Below are 20,118 nucleotides of genomic sequence, written 5' to 3' on the forward strand. Positions count from 1 at the left end.
TTGCTGGCACTTCCTCGAAAAATGAAATCACATTTTATGTAGGTAATGTTTATAACTTCTTCCACACTTAGGCAGTGAGCTGCATGACTGAGCTTATTCCACCCAGAATGCAAAGCATATGATTATAAAGCTGTTCTTTGTTGTCAAATGCCAACACGTACATAAATTAGACCTTGTATGTTGTTATTATTCTGACCCAGTGGATCTAAACTTTATATCCATATTTAGCTCCGATAGCTCTGCTGGAGCAGAAGCAGGTTTGGTTACATGTGTTAAATTTAAATCTGGATAAGACAAGAACAACAATAAAATCTCTCCACTTTGTTCTTGTCTCTCCTCCTGTGTCTCTTGTCAAGTTTGTAGATGGGCAGTGGGATCTGGATGAGCCCCAGTTTGTCTTGGCCACTTTTGGGGATGCAACAGCTCTGGAGTGCCAGCTCCCTCTGGAGGACAGGTGGACTCCTGCAGGCATGGACCTGGAAACCATGACAAGCAAGCCATTGGTCCGCTGGCAGATCAGAGTTAGTCACATCTCCAGCATTCTCTGCAATCAGAAAATGGCACTTTTCTAAGAAACTGCGGTGAAAGTATCGATCCATTGTCTCATTCCAGTTTGTGCCCTTATTTTGCAAGATTTCTATGTCACACTGTAAAGGAAGGAGGAAACTGACCGAAGTTTGGAAGTTTTTATTTGTTTGCTAAACTTGCAAAAAGGGTACCCAGATTGCAGATGGAGATTTTCTCGAGTTTCTACCTGGTTTAGGGGGAAAATGAATTTGATTTACCCGATATAAAACCAAACAAAGAGTGGGAATACTTCTTGATACAGGTTTGATCTGGTAAATGTAAGAACTTTAATCTCTGCAGAGGACTTTCCATGATCACAGTACACACAGTTTATATGGCCTCTGCTGTATATATTGCTTCTTTGAAATATTTAAAGAATTATAGAATCACTCAGTGTGAGTATATGCAGTTGACCTTGTTTAGTGTATTTGCGCAATTCCCTTTCCAGTAATTTATAGTTGTTCCTATTTTTCTGATGGCAGGTGTCCAATGATGGCTACAGCTACAGTAATGCCAAGATACTAACTCTGTACGATGGAGCTTGTCAGACCTGCAGCCTCAACACTGAGGTCCTCTGTACCCTGAGGGTAAGACATCTTTCTTTTATACTGATTTTTAATTGTGTTATGTTCAAACAAAGTTTTGATTAACGTTCAAAAGTTAAAATATTGCAATAAACAAACAGGAGAATGCACAACATGCAGCTGTAAATTATGATGGTGACCCTGAACTCACAGGAAAACAGCACTGATGTGTTTGTAATTTAATGTTGCTGAATGTTTGAGATGCTCTTAAATGCATGAAACATTTAGAATGGTTTTCCTGAAACCAAATGTGTTGGGGGTTTCACCAAAACGAACCATGTTCTGTGCATGCTTTACTGTACATTTACACTGAACTTATTCTTTTCTAATGTTTTGCTTCCCAGGAGAAAACCTGCAACATTGATGGTGTGTGTTACAGTGAGGGAGACTCCAGTCCAAGCAGCCCATGCCTCACATGCCGCCCAGATTCCTCCAAACACACATGGTCCATAGCAGAGAGTATGTAAACATAAACGTCAGTGGTTCTAACCTGGTTTCTCTCACAGCTCATTCATATTCTTATAAATAGAACAGTAAATGTTTAAACTGTACTGAACAAAGTTTTTTTTAATGCGTCACTTTCTCAGTGGAGCTGAAGTTGGGCAGCCGTCACTGAGTTTTGTGGCTGGTCTTTGCTTGGGGCTGTTTTGGTAATTTGTCAGCACCTCTGTGCAGATTAAAGCCATTGAAGTTGCTTTAGTCCTCTGGCACTGATATGAGGACAGCTTACCTCATTGTTAGTCTTACTGACCAACTTTACTTCTTTAACTTAAAGTAGGTCAAAAAGTGCTCTGCTCCCTTCAAACAGAATGAGAAAACATGTAGAATTAACTTGAGGTATTATTGGATCATGTTAATAGGATAAGGTGATGATGATCGATTAGGCTGATTATAATTACTCATAAATATATGACAACACACACACACACAGTTAGTAAGATATTAACCTTTTCCCAGCTTGTAACACAGAAGCCCATATAAGTAGACAAGGACAATTTGTTTTGCTTGCTGGTATTTTATTCTTCAGTGTAATTTTTCTCTGAAAAGAACGTGGTTTATGTCACATGATTTCTTTCAGTCTTTTTTGATTTTCGTGTTTACATCCAGTCAGTCATTCGCCACATGTCGGTTGGCTTGTAAGTTCATTCAGTCTCATGCTTTTTACCTTTGTTGTATTTTCCTCCAGAAAATGAGCCTCCAGTCGTCCAGTCATTGCCGTTTCGTCTCTGGGCTTTTCAGGGGGAGAAATTCATCTACCACCTGCAAGCTCAGGACCGCGAGGGCTCTGCAGTTCACTTCACGCTGGTATCAGGTCCTAAAGGTGCATCTCTGTCTCCAGCTGGCCTGCTGACATGGAAGGCCACTGCTGAAACCACAGATACACACACTTTCAAGTTTACTGTGATGGATGACTGTAATGCTGAGACAAAAGCCTCGGTACAGGTATGACTGGGTTATTTTTTTTGTTTTTGTTAACCTGAAAAAAAGATGTAGGTAATTGGAACAAAAAGACCACATCATTAATATGACTACATCATTAGCCTAAAAGGATCAAAGTTTTTTTAAGGGTTCGACTGAGGCAAACCTGGGTGTCAGTGAATTTTTGAGGGGTCCAAAGCAGCCACCTCTTTTCATTACCTCTTAGTGTTCAGTTGATAAGTCTTTGCTGCTACCTCCCACTAGAGGGGGCCGAGGTAATTTTCTACTAAAGAAACTGTGTCACCGTTTACCTCAGCATATGTTAATTGATTTGAATGTTATTCAAATCAAATTTTTTTGTATATACCAAATGACACAAATTGCAAACTTTCCTAATGGGGCTTTACAATCTGTACAACATCAAACATCCTTTGTCCTTAGATCCTTAACTTGAATGAGAAAACTATGAGAGAAAAACCTCAGAAATAGCAGCAAAAGAAGGATCTCTCTTCCAATATGTAGCATAATCGCGCTGAAAAGCTGACAAAAGTTAGTACAGTCAAAGTCAAAGATGTCAGTATGCATTCTTAATCTGCTTGATGTTTAGTTTGATGTTAGACAGGGAATAGAGGAGCTGCTCACAGTTAAAAACACTCCAAATAATTGTGGAATGCACTAAAACACCTTCAGAAACATTCTAGAAAATATATAAACATTTGTTTTTTGTCTCAAAAAGATTGAGCTTTGGAAATGTAAAGATTGATATAAATCATCATATATATCCTGTATGATTTGTATAAGTTAGCACAAAGCGGTAAAATACACTGGCATACTCTGCATGGCAAAACTTGTGTGAAAGTATTTTATTTTATTTATCCAGTTGCAGCCTATGTTGTAGGCTGTGTATTAGTTTGTTCAAGTTTGGACAATAATACAGAGTGATTTGTTAACTCGTATTGCATTTGATTAAACAAATTAAAAACTAAAAACTGTCAAACAAAAAAAATATTTAAACGTGTTACTGTGTTGGAAAACATATTTCCATGGGCAGCAAACCTGGGTGACTTTACTTGGTTTATCTGAGAGAATCTGTGCCAGAAAGACAACTACTTCTTCTTTTTTCCCCAGGTGTCTGTGCGCTCCTGTGAGTGTCTGAATGGAGCTTCCTGTGTAACCAATGGCAACCTCCCTGCCGGCAGCGGGGGATACTTGTGCGTGTGCCTAGAAGGATTCAAAGGGGAGAGGTGTGAGGTGGACATTGATGACTGTAAGCCCAACCCCTGCAGGCTGGGCCATTGTATTGATGGCCCCAACTCTTTCTCCTGTATCTGCCCACCAGGAATGACAGGTAGGGATCCGCTGGCCTAGTGTGTGTATGTATATATACTGACATATATACGTATACACACACACTATAGTATCTTTAGTATTTTCATGTGTTTTCAGGACGTACATGTAGAGAAGATATAGACGAGTGCACCTCTCAGCCATGTTTTGCTGGAGTGGGCTGCAACAACACACTAGGCTCCTTCATCTGTGGAGTCTGCCCAATAGGATACAGTGGCAATGGGAAAACTTGCACGAGTAAGTCCTCTACTTCACATTTTATTTTGAAAATCAATAGTGCTATTAGTTTAGAGATAAAGTTGGGTAACTTTTATAGTTCTATTACCAGCAATCCCACAAAAAAAACAAATACATTAGTTATTCTTTCCTACTGAACATGTAAATCCTTATCATAAACAAATGTTTTCTTTTTTATATGCAAGTTATTTTCTAAAACAGATGGCAGAATAAGAATAGAATATAAATGCTTTGGGAATCTCATCAACCCATATTTTATTCACAATAGAACATAAACAATATATCCGACGCTGAAACTGACATTTTTTACCATTTCATGGAAAATATTAGCTCGTTTTGAATTTGATGGCAGCAGCACATCCTAAAAAAGTTGGAACAGGGTGATGTTTACCATTGTGTAACATCCCTTCTTCTTTTACCAACTGTCTGTAAATGTCTGGGAAGTGAGGAGACCATTTGCTGGAGTTTTAGCAGAGGAACGTTGTCCCATTCTGATGCAGGATCCTAACTGCTTTACAGTGTGTGGTTTAGCATCATCTTGCTGTAATATGCAAGGCCTTCCCTAAAGGAGACGTTGTCTGGATGGGAGCATATGTCGCTCTAAAACCTCTTTGTACTTTTCAGCATTGATTGTGCCTTTCTAGTTGTATAATCTGCCCGTGTCATAAGCACTAATGCCCCCCCATACCATCAGAAATGCAGGCTTTTAACAAGCTGGATGGTCTCTCTCCGCTTTAGTCCACGGCATCTATGTTTTCCATGTTTTCCATTTTGCCTCAGATCATTTGTTAAATGAGCTTTGGCCCAGAGAACATGGCAGGTTTTCTGGATCACGTTGACACATGGCTTCTTCTTTGCATGATACAGCTTTAACTTACATTTGTGGATTGAACAGTGACTGTGTTCACAGACAGTGATTTCTGAAAGTGTTCCTGAGCCCATGCAGTGATGTCCAGTAGAGATTCATGGCTGTTTGTAATGCATTGCGGCCTGAGGGCCCAAAGATCACATTCATCCAATTTTCGGCCTTTTGCTTTTCAGACAGATTCCTCCTGATTCTCTGAATCTTTTGATGATCATATGCTGTAGATGATGGGATCTTCACAATTTTATGTTGAGTAAGATTTTTCTGAAATTTTCCCACAATCTTTAGACGCACTTTGTAACAGGTTGGTCAAGTCATGTTACTGACCTGTTGCCAATTAACCTAATAGTTGTCAAATGCTCCTCCATTAGTTTGTTTATTTGCAGCGATTACTTTTCCAGCCTTTTGTTTCCCCTGCTCCAACTTTTTTGAGATGTGTTGCTGCCATGAAATTCAAACTGAGCTAATATTTCCCATGAGGTGGTGAAATGTTTCAGTTTCAACATCTGATATGTTGTTTATGTTCTATTGTGAAACAAATGTGGCTTGACGAGATTTGCAAATCATTGGATTCAGATTTTTATTTACGTCTTACACATCGTCCCAGCTTTTTTGGAATCGATCTGAGTAACATCTGGGAATCATTTTCCGTTGCAGAATTGGTGCTTTCTAAAGTTTTACAGTGTGTAGGATTCACTCAAATTTAACTGTAATGAGTGTTCTGCGAAGTGAAGGATATGTGACCCTGTCAAACAAATATGGCTTACTTGATGTGTTGTATATGATTTATGTGCTGCAATGGAGCTTTGTGGCATCTCAAGTATGGACTCTGTAGAATTGCTGAATTTATTGGCTATATCTTCTTATATATAATTTATTAAATCTGAGAGGTATTCATCTCATCAAATAATGTGCAGCCAACGGTTGCTTTCATCCTTTGTTTCCTTGGTAACCATGACTCCATGACAGTGACACCGCCGCCAAGAGTACTGCAAGCATCAGTGAGGCCTAAGCCCTCAGGCCCTGCGCCGTGCAGCAGAAAGCCGTGTCACCCAGGGGTTCAGTGTTTTGAGAGCATCCATGTGTCTTCAGGCTTTGCCTGTGGACCATGCCCTCTGGGTTTCCATGGAAATGGACAAACATGCGCCACAACAGCAACAGGTGAGAGTTAAGCTGGTCAGTTATGAAATGTTTGAAACGTCACATGTTACACAAATTAGTTTTTATTTTATTGTGACACAATTCAGTTACAGTATGAAAATGTATTATTATACTATTTGTAGCCTAGCTAATGAAGTAGTTTTATTACAAGTATAATTAGCTGGGTGGCCTGGTGGTTCAGTGGTAGAGCATTGGACTGGGATGCAGAAGGCCACGGGCTTGAATCCCACCTCACCAGGTGTGGCCCCACGCAGCCACCACGTGCCCCCTTGGTGCCGGTCCGAGCCCGGATAAAATTGCAGAGTTGCGGGAGGAAGGGCATCTGGCATAAAACCCAAATTGACATGCCAAACACATTCCACTGTGGCAACCCCTGAAGGGACAAGCTGAAAGCCGTTTGTCTTTATTACAAATAAAATCAGTTGAGACTCAGGATTTTATTCTGTGTGGGTATCTATGGGTTGAATGATTTAATGCTGACAAACCAAGGCTTTATATGTTCTTTTTTAAGTCATATCCTCTAACTTCCAGTGTTTTACAGGTCAGGGAACAGTTCCCAACAGAGCTGATGGTCACGTTCACATCAAATCCTTTTCCTCTTCCTCCTCTACATCATCTCCCACTTCACCAAGGCAACCCCATGACAAAAGAGTGAGACTGGAACCCAGCACTTCTACTATCAGGAGAATTTCTATTACTGACAGAAGGACCCCTTACAATCAAACTGCAACCAGAGTCTTCGCCCCCACTGTCCTCAGAGGTCAGGCCAGCGAGGTGGAGCTGACCCCCGACCTCACCACTGGAGTCAAATTAGGGTCTCCGTCTTCTCATGTGAACTGTGCCGAATCTCCATGCTTCCCTGGGGTTCCCTGTGAGCCCAGCATCACCGGGCCCTCAAGATGTGGACGCTGCCCACATGGTTACACCGGAGATGGAATCACGTGTAAAGGTAGTGACTCTTACATGAATCGGTCTGCAATAATAAAGAAACTGATATGTTGACTCAGGCATACAAATAATGCAGTGCCACACAAAAATTACTTTATAATTCATGTCATATTACTTTCATAAAGCTACCTGGGTCTAAAAGGCATTGAATACTATGATGGGATTATTATGCTGTTCCTGTATGTAGGTAAGATGTCTTCTAAAGCAAGTCAGAAAGATTAGAGAGAGATTACATGCATATAATATTTGTGCCTCATCATGTAAATGATATACAAACTATCATCTTTGTCATCAATCAACCTTTTACCCATTTTAAAACCTATCTGACACAGCTGGTAGGATCAAATTTCCAGGAAAAGGTTTTGGCTTGTGGCTTTTTCAGGTTATTTAAAGAACGTGAAAACAGAATAATTCTGAAAAAGAAAAAAGTCAACTGACCATATCACAACATATACACATCAGATAATCAGAAGCATTTACATGGTTGGGTTTGCATATGGTCATGTGATTTTTGGCCAGTTGTATTCTCAAATTGGCAAAGATTGATGGACACAGGTGATATGATTTGATGTAATAATTCAGTTGTTTGATAATCTGCAAGTCTTGTTGGAAATTTGATCTTTTCAGTTTGCGTTTCCTCATCCAAGCACCTTGACAGCAGATGAAGTTGTGTTAGAAGTTTCTGCCCCAACTTTCCCATGGTTGGCTCCTCGTCCTGCACCAAACACCGCGTTCAACAATTTTTTATTTATTCAAAACAAAAAAACGTACAATTAACACAATACAGAACATAACAGCTGGTACGAGATAAGACAAAAAGATAAGACATATGTGACCTATGTACAGCCTGTATTCACTTTATTCAATTTGCTATCTGAGACATATCATAGAAACACTTGAACTTATTCAACCAAATGAAAATTGTACACTTTGATAAATAAATAAATTTAAACTGCTGACATTTGTATCAGCTGTGTGCAGGTATCAGTGTGGGAGGAACATGGAGTGCACTCTACCCAACACCTGCACCTGCAAGGAAGGATACACTGGATACAACTGTTTTATAGGTGAGACTGAGAGTGTTTTGATTTTGGGATTTGTTTCTTTAGCGTTAAACAAGGCTCTTCAAACTGCGGAGTTCTCTGCACACTGAAGCTGCTGTTCTAAGATTTGGCTCATTTTACTGGGACTGATATTGTTCGCCAATGACGCCACTTTTCTTTCCTCTTAGCCTTGTGTCGACCTGACTGCAAGAACCAGGGGAAATGTGTGAAGCCTAATGTGTGCGAATGTCCTGTGGGTTACAGCGGGCCCACCTGTGAGGAAGGTAGCCGAAACTCTTATTTACGCCCGTCTAACATGCTCACACACACTGCTCGCAGAATACTGATGAGTACCAGTGTGTTATTTACAACCTTGTCTGTGTGCAGCAAGCTGTGAGCCTCCTTGTCAGCATGGTGGCACCTGTCTGGCCAGAAACCTGTGTACCTGCCCCTATGGCTACGTGGGACCCAGATGTGAAATCAGTGAGTTATAATTTTTGTATATAACCTACAGTTGACTAGAACTTGGTAATAGTTAATTTGTTAGCAAAATGGCTGTCTGGGAGATTTATAGTGTCTCTAAACAGTGTGACACACACAAAAAAAATGCAAACTTTGTATTGTAAAGATATACTTTATTTGAGCGAATTCGTGATTAAATAAAGCAATCACTTCTTTGGTTTGAAAGAATAGTTCCAAATATAAGGAATTTCACAAAGGATTAGATGAGATTGATACACTGTCATGCTGGAATGCTATGCTAATGCTGTCAAAGCCACCACGATAACACTTGTTACTTGTAAAGATGGCCGATTGTCTAAGGCATAGGACTAGCCAGCTGTTAGGGTTGGCTGTAGCTCATTTGGTAGCTCAGTGTCCACGAACCGTTGAGTTCCCTTTCTTATTTTGTGTGGGCCAGTTGGTGTCTGCTTTGGCTGGATTTGGCTTCATGCTGCCATGTGTTGCTGCTCTTTGCTCAGTGCCAGCTCTGTCTGTCCAGTTAATTTAACGGAAACCTACAGCTCAAACTATAAGGCCTCTCACTGAAAGAAGACTGAAGAATTTTCAAAGGTCCACAGGTCCCAAAATGTCATGTTTCACACACTCTGCGTGTCACGATTGTCTAGCAATGTCTCATGCCAACTTCCAAACATAACAACAAACTACATGACAGCTGAAAATCATTTTAAAAATCATGTCAAATATGGGGCCACAATTAAAACTTCTGCCAAATAGAAAATCCAAGTTCCCTAAATAACATGTTATGTCTAGTTTGTTTGCTCTGTACAATAACATTATTGTAAAAAGGACAAGTTGTGTTTTTCCTTTATTTGGAATTTCTCAACCAGGAGCTGTAATTTTCCAGAGTCTGAAATGAGACAGTGCTGTGCAGCCAATTTAATGGATTAAACTAATGAGATATAGCATGTTAATTAGGAAGCTTCAGAGTTGTTGGTGGGTGGATATTTTTTAGGATTGGGCAAAGTCAGTGTAGCTGTTTGTACCCAATTTCAGTCTTTACGTAATTGGTTGCTCACTTGGCCACAAAGCAAATTAGCATAGTTCCTAAAATGTCAGACTCTTCCTTCGTTTAGGAAAATTTACATGAAAATTGAATGGATCATTCCTAACTTGAAGCCCCATTTATATTCCAAATGAGGAAAATATATAAGTTGACACATTGCATACTTCTGAAGTCAATACGCCTGATCGTGATCGTCATCTTTGGCCATGAGCAACAAGAAGCAACAACAAAATGCTGGGCAGGTTGGTCGGTCTAGTAACAGCACGTAAACAACCTATAAAACATCCTTAGGGCCAAATGTCAGCACCTAAATATCAGCAGCTGTTCAAATATGTTGTATACACATATATAAGGCTAAACCACCTGCTATGCTGTCACGTCAGTTTCCTTGTAGTGATAACATTTATATAGTGACCATAATAACCATTTTTCTGTCTCAGTGGTGTGTAACAGGCACTGTGAAAATGGAGGCGAATGTGTTTCCCCTGATGTCTGCCAGTGCAAACCTGGCTGGTACGGACCAACATGTAACTCAGGTACAACGTGTGTGGATGCACACATTTTGCACAGTCTCACTGTAGATTTAAAACAATGTTTTTTTTTTTAGAGTACAACTAGCAAATCATTTCTGTAGAAGAGCTTTAATCTAAATGAAGCTAATTGTACTTTCCACAGCTCTCTGTAACCCTGTGTGTCTGAATGGAGGAACGTGCGTTAAGCCAAACATCTGTGCTTGTCCCAGTGGCTTCTATGGCTCCCAGTGTCAAATTGGTGAGAATTGTGTCTATTTTATTTTTATTTTTTTCATCCTGTTCTGCTGTTGTACCACAAGGAAATTAATATATATTTAAAGAAAGATCCAGACGCCTCGTACACAATAAGATTTGAATTGTAAAATACCACTTTCAGTAATAGGTTTGCTTGCATGTTTCTTAGCATTGCTTGCAGTCCTGTGAGTGTATTTTAGTTAACGCAATGGTGATTGTTCACCGATTCACACAGGCACTTATTTCCTTTCCCCCTTATGCAAATAAAGGAGTCAAGTGCAGCTAGCTAAGGGGATTGCATTATTGCACTCAGACAGAATGGCTAAGAAGAGATCTGATGCTTTTTCACGGCGACAGCGACACATTGTTGTGTATTTCAGCTGTGTGCAGTCCTCCTTGTAAGAACGGAGGTCAGTGCATGAGGAACAACGTTTGCTCCTGCCCTGAAGGGTACACAGGAAAAAGGTGTCAAAAGAGTAAGTACGTTTGCTGCCTGCGTAGTTGAATGCAGGCCTGTTTGTATTGCTTTCCACTGGCAGCTTAAAATTGAAAATGTAATGTGATAATCAATCCAGGTGTGTGTGAGCCAATGTGCATGAACAAAGCCAAATGTGTGGGACCCAACATATGCTCCTGTGCGTCAGGCTGGAGAGGGAAGAGGTGTAACATACGTAAGTGACTGTACGTTTTATTCATACATTCCAAATATGCCACAGCTAACAAACATCGTGTATTCTTAAAGGTGCACTTTGCATATTAGTATGTTTGAAAAATCATTTAATTTTTTTCAGTAATTCGAGGCTCAGCATTTGGATTGTGAGTTGAGAATTGTCATTTATTGTAGATTGAGGTGGAGTCAATAATGAGGGAACCATGAAAGTGAAGAACATAACAAGGCTGCACTTTGTGAATGGATTTGTCGCTGTGTCCATGTCAGGAATGTTGTGTGGTAGAATTTATAGCGAAACTTCTGCCAAATCGTTGACCATTCATGTTGTCTACTCTGCTCTCGCTGTAGCTGTATGTCTGCAAAAGTGTAAAAATGGTGGCGAGTGCATTGGACCAAATACCTGCCACTGTCAGATTGGCTGGGAAGGTCTACAGTGTCAAACACGTGAGTCTAGCAGTCATAAAACAACCACCTACGGCAGTGTTCGTTTTTTTACCTGAGGACATCTTGTGTTGTTGACACATGTATTTGTAATTTCTGTAAAGTTATTATATTAGTTAAATAAAATGTTTACAGTCCTGTTATGTGTCGTATTGCTGGTTATGTTGAGGCGCAGATTGTTTAAAATAAATCCTTTAATATTCTTTTTTCTCTCCAGCGTTCTGTACACAGCGTTGCCTGAATGGAGGGAGGTGTGTGCTACCCGATTACTGCCACTGTCGGAAAGGCTACAAAGGCCTTACCTGCGCAATAAAGGTGACAAGTGGGATCTCAGTGCAAATATAACACATGGCTGAGTGGGCTAAGTACTAAACAGTGCTAATAATTGCATCTGTTACCTTGTCTGAAAATGTATGTGAAATGTAATTGTATTAAATCGATGTTTCCTCCACAGGCATCACAAGCATGATGGAGAAGAAATTAAAATAAGATGAGAGAAGCTGCAAAATGCGCAAAGTAGAGAAGAGACCACCACGAATTGTGACTACACGTCTGTGCGTTTGTGTGTGTTGGTGGATGTGTGTGGCTCTGTGCACATTTGAATGCCAACAGAGGACACTTGATGGATTGCACGCGTCTTTTTGTCTCTGTATATCACTACCTCAAGGCTCAAAGGAACACACATCTGTTAAACGCATCAGTGGCGCTTACAGAGGTTTTATACAGATATGCAACTGTTACTGCACAGTATTGTATAAAAGAAGGAGGTGACAAAAGAATCTCTTTCCCTCATGATTTTGAGTAAGCTGAAGGCAAACTTTCAATTTTTGGTTTCACACTTTGGGCAAATTATAGCTGGAAACTAAGGTGTTTGTTTTTGTTGTCCAGATTGTACATGTCAGTACCTTGTTTTAGACTGAAGACACATGCAGTTTTATACATTTTGTTATTAGTACATCTTTAAATAGCTTGTTTTAAACCGTCATACTGTGCTACCACACATGTATCATGGGCTGTCTATCTAAAAATCTTCCATCAACACCAGGTTACACTGTGGTACAAACTACGTGACAAAATAAAGATGCTGTTACCTTAAAGGAGCTTTGCTGACGGCATTTGGCCGACACTTTAAGTCATTTATTAGCACAAATGGAAGTATAATACATAACTGGTTTATACAGTCAAGAACATTAAACAGGTTCAATGTTTAAAAGAAGAAAAGAATCACGTTTTACCAAAAACACAAAAAAACAAAAATTGTTCAGCCAAAACCAATTTCTAATAAGCATTGTGTCCCTGAAGAAACTTCAGTGACCTTGGACCCCTGTCAGGTCACACTACTAAGACTTCTTCCTCTCCTCGCAGCGAGGGCCGGAGAAAGGGGGGCGACAGCGGCATTTGTTGGGAGAAATACACTTTCCTCCGTTAAGGCATGGCTGAGTGCACACGGCTAAAGCCAGGACAATGATAGACAAGACAAAAACACCACAAAAGTGTTAATCATTTGTCAGACATAAAGACAAAGCCTGAGAACGTGGAAATAAATGTGAACTGTGTCACCATAAATCCATAGAGGTGCTTCCCTTTAAAACAACCTCATATCCTTTATATCAGGCTCATCTGTTTGGCAGACTGATCTGTGATGTAAGTTTACAGGAGTCGAGGGAATTTGTGAACAAAGCTGGGATGGAGTTGAAATGGACAGGAAAAAAGAAGTCAAGCGTGTAAACTGTAAAAACCGTGTGAACTCACCAGTGTGGCAGGCACCACCCAACCATCCCTCTGAACAGCTGCAGATTCCTGGAGCCACACAGATTCCCCCGTTTCTACAGCCTTGGGGACAAGTCGCTGGGGAACAGACCATACAAGGACATTCTTAGCATGCGAGGAAGCAGATCTGAGCTTAAGCTCCAAGTTATTTATCGGAGCCCAAACTGCTTTAGACGCAGATAAATGACAATCGAATTACTACTAACTATTGCTATTATTATTAATCCTTTAATTTAAGCCGACGGCTTTCTCGACCGTTCCCTCACTGTTTCAGTCTCAATATGCATCAGCACTAATAATCTGCAGCGGTAATTGATACAGTGACCCCTTAATTTCTCACCTTGTGCCATCATTTCAAAGTGAGAACATTCACACCAGCCTCAGCTGCTCTGCAAACATGCTACACTACTTAACTTCAGCATGCGGGTCAAAGTAATAATGTACCAAAGGACAGCGTCAGCATTGTTCTATAAATGGGGGCTAAGTCCTACTTTATGTAGCCTACATCAAACATTGTACCTTTTCCTCATTACATTTGTTTGATAACTTGACATTTTGTCTGTTAAGATTCAGACTATATTATTATATTTGATAAAATATTTAGATAAACATGTTAAAAAGGACAAGGTTTAGGTCTTGGTCTTTGAACTTTGGTGCATGTCTTATATTCTGCTGACTTAGCATATTGTTTCAGGAAGTCCTGTATCCACGGCAGCTCGGCCTGTTCAGAAATCTTTGTAAAAACTATAATTAAACTGCACTTCACTGCCAAGGATGAGCTAGTCATCGTGCACAAGCTGTTAAAACTTCATGCCATTCATGACCACTATGTCAGAAATAACGCTGCAGGGGCCAAACACTGAATGTTGCTTCCTGATCCAGCATCAACTCAGAAGAGAATAAAAATTAGAAACATTTTAATATGCTGCTGCTGCTGAGGATGATGATGATGAATGGCTCGAGATGAGAGACCAGCTCCATTTAGTGACTTTGACCTTTGGTTGTATTGGAGTAATGAGATACAGGTTTAAACAGACCCTCTTGGCATTTTGAGCCGCTCCAGCTTGAGGGGCAGATGCACTTGGCCACTCCGTTGACAGCGATGCATTCCCCTCCATTCCAACATCCTCCGTCACACGTCACTGCAAAAGAGAGACAAGCGCCTGTCAGCAGCCAGGTTTGATGAGATATGAGACGGTTTTATTTTTATATTATTTTCAATATAAATGCCACCACCCTGCATGATTTTATATTTAAAGGCTTGACAATCATTTGTAATTTGTAATTGTGCCAATTACTAAAATATAACACTGTATGACACCTTCTTGTCAGTTTTGTATGTCCCTCAGTAGTTTTGGGATTTTTGCCTGATGCAATAACATTGTTTAGCAATTTACTCAGTGAACGTAGATATAAAGTAAAGTTCATTGCTCTGAGAGGGTCCCAACCCCCAGGCTAAGGAACATTTAAATGGCGATTTACAGAATTCAAACTCTGACATGAATGCAAAAACACAAAATCCCCACGACGTCCAAGGGATTTTTGGCACAACAAACGGCTCCCACAATAAAGATGGTCTTTAATTTACAAGTGCAGCCGGAATTTTGATCCCTTGCAAAAAAGTGTCTCATATGAAAATACAGACTCTTAACTCCCACATTAATCATTTATTTTTAACTACAGCTGCAGTGTTCTTGGAAATAAGTCTTGCTATTCTACATTGTGACTGAAGTTAAAGGAAACCTGAGGGACAGCTGTTTTAAAATGGATGCAGCTGTACAGTATCAAGTGGAAGAAAACAAGACACACAGACAACACACACTTAGAACGAGTCTGTAATATAGTTGGGGGGGGTTCTAGCTTCCTGGCTTCCACATATTTTATTTCCAAATGACTCTGTTACCTTTGTGACAGTATCTTCCTCCAAATCCAGGAGGACATCTGCATTTTCCAGGGCGAAGACACACTCCCCCATTCTTACATTTGGGATAACAGTTAGCTGCATTCATAAAGAGACGGACATGACTTTGACATTATGTACTTGGGGTCATCTTTACACTCAGTGGTTTAATCAAAGATATTTAAACACAAATTAGTAGCCAGGATTTTTGAAATAGTCGCCAAACGTGGATTTACATTAAAGGTTCAGTTTTGAATTTACAAATGAGCTATGTAGGTCTTAAAATCCGGATGATTTCTTTCCCCATTGATCTGTTTGCTTTTGTCTACAACGAGTCTTTGGCGCACAAGCTCTGCATTAAACTAATGATTGTAATATGAGAATTTTTTATATTTAGCACAGCACATGCACTCGCTCATAAGTAGCTCATAAACACATTTACTCCATTTTATACACGCGCACACACACATCTATAAGCATTGGTTCTTCTACTTTGATTTCGTACACAAAATATAAAAAAAGAATTCATGCATTTCTTTTGTACATGTTTGCACCTTGGTGCACGTTTTAGGAAGACGGAAGGTTTATAACATCACCATACTGGCAGGTCTCCCCTTCGTAGCCCTTAGAGCAGAAGCATGTGTTGTTTCGGATGCAGACGCCCCCGTGTTCGCACGGCGGGTCGCACTTCGCTTTGGGGTCGAAAACGAACCCGACGGCGACTCCGCGGGGCGCGTCCGAACCCGCGGAGACAAGAGCGACCATGGTGGCCAGAAGGAGAACCGTGGAGCCGAGACGCACAGGGGCCATGGCCGGTCACCGAGCTGGAGAGTGAAAGGAGGGCAAGGACAGACAGACGATAAGGTGGACGCTGATGGAGGAGAAATTCCCTACGAAGAGCCGATGCCTCCACTGCAGTGAAACTACAAATGTGGCAGCTCAGTGCCGGGGGGGCGGGGAGTGTCGAGTGTCCTGGTGTGGGGGCTGGACGGGAGGTAAGTTTTGAGCCTGGCCTCAGATACACTGTAACTTAGCACAGATTGTTCTTTTTCTACCACAGAAAACACGATACTTTACTTTTTAACCGAACTCGGAGCTTGTTTTAGCTACGCTAACGTTAATGCTAAAGCTGCTAATACGGAAGTTAGATGTTTAGCCATTTCTAGCGAGGAGTTAGCGCTAATGTTAGCTAAGGTTAAGTTGAAAGTACTTTTTCGGGAATAAAACCATTAACCTGAAATATAAAGGATTTGTATTCTGCAAAGACAGTATTGGGTCATTCAGTATACATTTTTATTCTTTTGCTAATTAATGAGCTTTTAATGATCTGACATTAACTTTTAAAACACGAAAGCTAACGTTAGCTAGTAGCTTCTGGAAGGAAAAGACCCTTTTAGTGTTTTAACTTGTAGCCTAACAATAAATGTATTTTAACTGTAGCTAAAAAAACAAAAAAATGCATGCTCGTGCATTTAAACTCAGTCACCCATAAAGACAAAAATGGAAATGTTTGCAGATTTATTTCACAAAAACTAAAATCTCATTTACAAAGTAGTCCAAGTAGCTATTGGCTGCATCTCGTTTGCTGTAATTTTCCTTCAGGAGTCAAGAACTTGAACCTGAGTCAACCCTCGGTAAATTGAATTAAACGGACAGAGTTGAGAAAGGCCTGCAACTGGGCAAACACGATCCCACCAATCACACTGAATTATAGCACCAAAAATAAGCCGCAATGTCCTGTAGACCAGCGGTTGTCAGTCCTGGTCCTGAAGGATCCCTGCTCCGCTTGTTTTCCAGCTATCCACTGCTGATTACCTGCTTCAGGTGTGTTTGGTCAGTCAGAAGTGGGAAGGGTGGAGCTAACTGGTATTTTCCAGTTTCTGATTGACTGAACACACCTGATCCAGGTAAGAAGGGTTGGCTGAAAAACCAGCAGAGCAGGGAACCCCGAGGACCAGGCTTGAGAACCGCTGTTGTAGACCTCCACAATATAAGCGTAGCAAAACACATCTTTTGGCTTTCAGATAAGTTCTCTGTATAAATGCAGCCAAATATAGAGACGTCTCTGGAGAAGACCTGCTCCTAACCCTGACCTGGGACTGGGTTGTCATTCATTGACAATGAACTGTCCCCTTCAGCTTAGACGGGACAAACCTTTGACTTTTTTTTTTTCCCCAGCCAAAGCCCAGACTTTCTAGAACATTTGACTTGGAGATGTCTGTTTTCAGATGTTCCCCATCCAATCTGATAGCGCTTGAAAGAACCTGCCAGGAAGAAACTGTCCAAATACAGTTTAGTGAAGATTGTAGAGACTTGCACAAGAAGACCCAAAGCTGCACTTGCTTCTAGAGGGGCTTCTACAAACGTTCTGAATTCTTATGCAAATGAGACATGTTTTCTGTTTTTTGCACTTTTCTTTCATAGTTCATAAATACAAGCTGCTTGACTTTATTTTTGAAATAACCTTCCCTTTTACTTCACCAAATATTCCCCCCCCAGTACTGTGTACTATTTACAGATAAACAAAACGTAAACTACTAATGTGCATAAAACCAATATATATGTAGAAGCAGCAAGGTATGAAAATAGACATGAAAACAATTAGTCAGCAAAAGGAAAAAACATTCTTTATGGGTATTTTGTGTGATAATTTTATTTTACTGTTCCGTGCGCTTTGGTTTTGCTCAGTTGTAAAGAATTTAGGCCCATTATGATGATTTTGGGCTTTGCAGGAGCTTTTGGTAACTCAGAATTTAATAATTGTGTCCCTGACGCTGTATAGCAAAAATAAAAATGAAATTTTAATTAAGACACTGTGAGCGGTTTTCTTTGGTTTAATTCTTTTAATGCTATTGATAGCATGTTTAATTAAAGCATGCTGCTTTTGAATGCTTTAAATAAATACATTGATATAAAAATGATCCAATATAAATTCCAGGATTTGTGCTCCCTAAACAAAATTTGATTTAGTGCACTGCTGTTTTGTAGCATATTTAAAGACAACAGAAACCTCAGTGGTCAGTAACTCTGAATCTGTGCAAATTAACCAAAACTACCCATCGGTCCTGATCCCAGTAGAAGTTACTATATTTAGGCAAAATGTACAGTTTTGTAATTTGCCTTAACAGAAACACATGAAGACAATCAGTCTGTTTTTGTCATGAGGCTTTTATGGAAATAGTCATGAGGAGGAGGATGATATCTAGTGGACATACTGCATGTTTTGCATGCTTGTGAAGGGAAAGTACAACCAGTGGGGTGTGACACGCAGAAAACTGGTTTTGTGTTGAGTGCTATGGCTTCTTATTTTCAGAAAGCGAGACTTGTTTTAAGATGTGATTCAATGTGAGACACACGTGGAAAAGCCATTTCCTTTTTACCTGGTGAGAGGAAGTGCTGGGCCCATATTAGAGAGCTCGGTCAGCTTTAATGGGAATAACACAACCAAGTCAGCAGTGGATGTGGCTGCATTAGTCTGTATAATTAAACCTGTTGCTCTTCTGCTTATTCCTCATGCAGCACATCACTCTGGATAAGCGGCTCCACTGTCTGAAGTTGAACAATTTATCCCTCGGACTAACTACAGCAGCAAAACCCTGTGTCAAGAACTGATTTGTTGTATGTTCAGGAATCTAGTCTTAGCAGAGCGACAGATCTTTGAAACTTAGTAATTCTTGTTTTTCAACAGCTTGGATTGAGACTCCTATTATGCGACTTCTAGTTTACATTCAAACTAATGCTAAACCCGTTTTTCTCCCAGTATATTGGGATTTAGTTCATTCAGTCATTTAGTTCATTTTCTTTAATAATTTTGCATGTTGAAATCTCAACTCCTACTGTTTGTGTTTGGCTTTTCTTTTTTGGCCACACACATTCCAGTGTAGCTCTGTAGCTCCAAACCACTGACCTGAGGTGGTGCTTTAATGAGTGCAACAGATGTGAACATAGCATGATACACAGGAGACAGTGTGCTTGTAGCCCCAGTGAGGAGTCTGGACTGAGTAACTCAATCACATACTGTACACTACAATTGGTATGTACATTGCTAAATTAGAGATATTTGGGGACAAATGACATGTTAAACTTGTTTCTGCAGTTTTTCCATATGAATGGTAACTTTGTAACTCATATTTAGCACCAGCTATAAAACACACAGACTAAGCTTAAGATTGGGGGGGGGAAAAAAGACCTGCATTGGAAATGGGCTTTTTTTTTTTTTTTTTTTTTGGCTCTAACGTGGTGAGGATGATGGAGGTTGACATTGACTCAGCTTGTCTATTCATTCTATATTCCAGAGCAGCGTGTCTGAACAACAACTGGTCACAATGTCAGTGTTTCAGCCTCCCTGAATTCTTCTATTGTCCATTGGAAATTTCCACTGGCCAAAGTCAGGAATTAAGAACAGTACGTCACTTGAGGATGAATCACTACATCTCTAAATGTAAGGATCAGACTGTCATGAACAAATGTATATTGCCGAAGGACTGAAAATCATTTCAGTTTTACTGTTTAAAGAATACAGTAAATATCATTTGTTTAGATATGTTCTTAGGGAAAATGAATAGTTTTATAAGCAAAATGAAGATTCAGTTATTAAACTCAGTAACCTTGGCTGATGCTGTCTGATGAATGTATTGGTTTTATGTAAATCAAAACAAAAGAACCCTTTTTCAGCAGAGATGAATAATACTGTAGTTAAGATGAACACTTAACACCACCTAGTGTGTACAGAGACTATTACAAGCACACAAAAAGCTTTTATGTTTTGTCCTTTCGGCTTATCCCGTGAGTTCAGGGTCGCCACGGTGGATCGTGCCCTTCCTGACGTAACTGTCCCCAATTTCTACCGGGCTTGGACCGGCACTGCACAGCTG

At 40.2% G+C, this 20,118-nt stretch overlaps 2 protein-coding genes across 2 annotated transcripts in view; one reads left to right on the forward strand and one right to left on the reverse strand.

Annotated features, from left to right (window-relative positions):
* vwde (von Willebrand factor D and EGF domains) overlaps positions 1 to 12,672 on the forward strand; it is a 25,333-nt gene extending 12,661 nt beyond the window's left edge. The window contains exons 14-31 of the mRNA XM_067510849.1: positions 357 to 521; positions 1,050 to 1,154; positions 1,496 to 1,610; positions 2,338 to 2,594; positions 3,699 to 3,918; positions 4,017 to 4,154; positions 5,989 to 6,180; positions 6,722 to 7,129; positions 8,100 to 8,195; positions 8,360 to 8,455; positions 8,559 to 8,654; positions 10,137 to 10,232; positions 10,372 to 10,467; positions 10,844 to 10,939; positions 11,039 to 11,134; positions 11,482 to 11,577; positions 11,792 to 11,889; positions 12,029 to 12,672. Of these exons, the coding sequence (XP_067366950.1) occupies positions 357 to 521; positions 1,050 to 1,154; positions 1,496 to 1,610; positions 2,338 to 2,594; positions 3,699 to 3,918; positions 4,017 to 4,154; positions 5,989 to 6,180; positions 6,722 to 7,129; positions 8,100 to 8,195; positions 8,360 to 8,455; positions 8,559 to 8,654; positions 10,137 to 10,232; positions 10,372 to 10,467; positions 10,844 to 10,939; positions 11,039 to 11,134; positions 11,482 to 11,577; positions 11,792 to 11,889; positions 12,029 to 12,043 (2,481 nt within the window). The 3' untranslated portion in view covers positions 12,044 to 12,672. The remainder of the gene's footprint in view (positions 1 to 356; positions 522 to 1,049; positions 1,155 to 1,495; positions 1,611 to 2,337; positions 2,595 to 3,698; positions 3,919 to 4,016; positions 4,155 to 5,988; positions 6,181 to 6,721; positions 7,130 to 8,099; positions 8,196 to 8,359; positions 8,456 to 8,558; positions 8,655 to 10,136; positions 10,233 to 10,371; positions 10,468 to 10,843; positions 10,940 to 11,038; positions 11,135 to 11,481; positions 11,578 to 11,791; positions 11,890 to 12,028) is intronic.
* On the reverse strand, positions 12,673 to 16,321 carry seraf (Schwann cell-specific EGF-like repeat autocrine factor). Its single transcript, XM_067510850.1, has 5 exons — positions 15,841 to 16,321; positions 15,248 to 15,343; positions 14,382 to 14,486; positions 13,327 to 13,422; positions 12,673 to 13,024 (listed from the first exon to the last, which is right to left on the reverse strand). Exons 1-5 carry the CDS (start codon positions 16,052 to 16,054, stop codon positions 12,915 to 12,917), a joined length of 621 nt encoding a protein of 206 aa, XP_067366951.1. The 5' UTR covers positions 16,055 to 16,321; the 3' UTR covers positions 12,673 to 12,914.
* Between the last annotated feature and the right edge of the window lie 3,797 nt (positions 16,322 to 20,118).

Source organism: Channa argus, chromosome 7 (genome assembly GCF_033026475.1).
Source record: "Channa argus isolate prfri chromosome 7, Channa argus male v1.0, whole genome shotgun sequence".
NCBI classification, from domain to species: domain Eukaryota; kingdom Metazoa; phylum Chordata; class Actinopteri; order Anabantiformes; family Channidae; genus Channa; species Channa argus.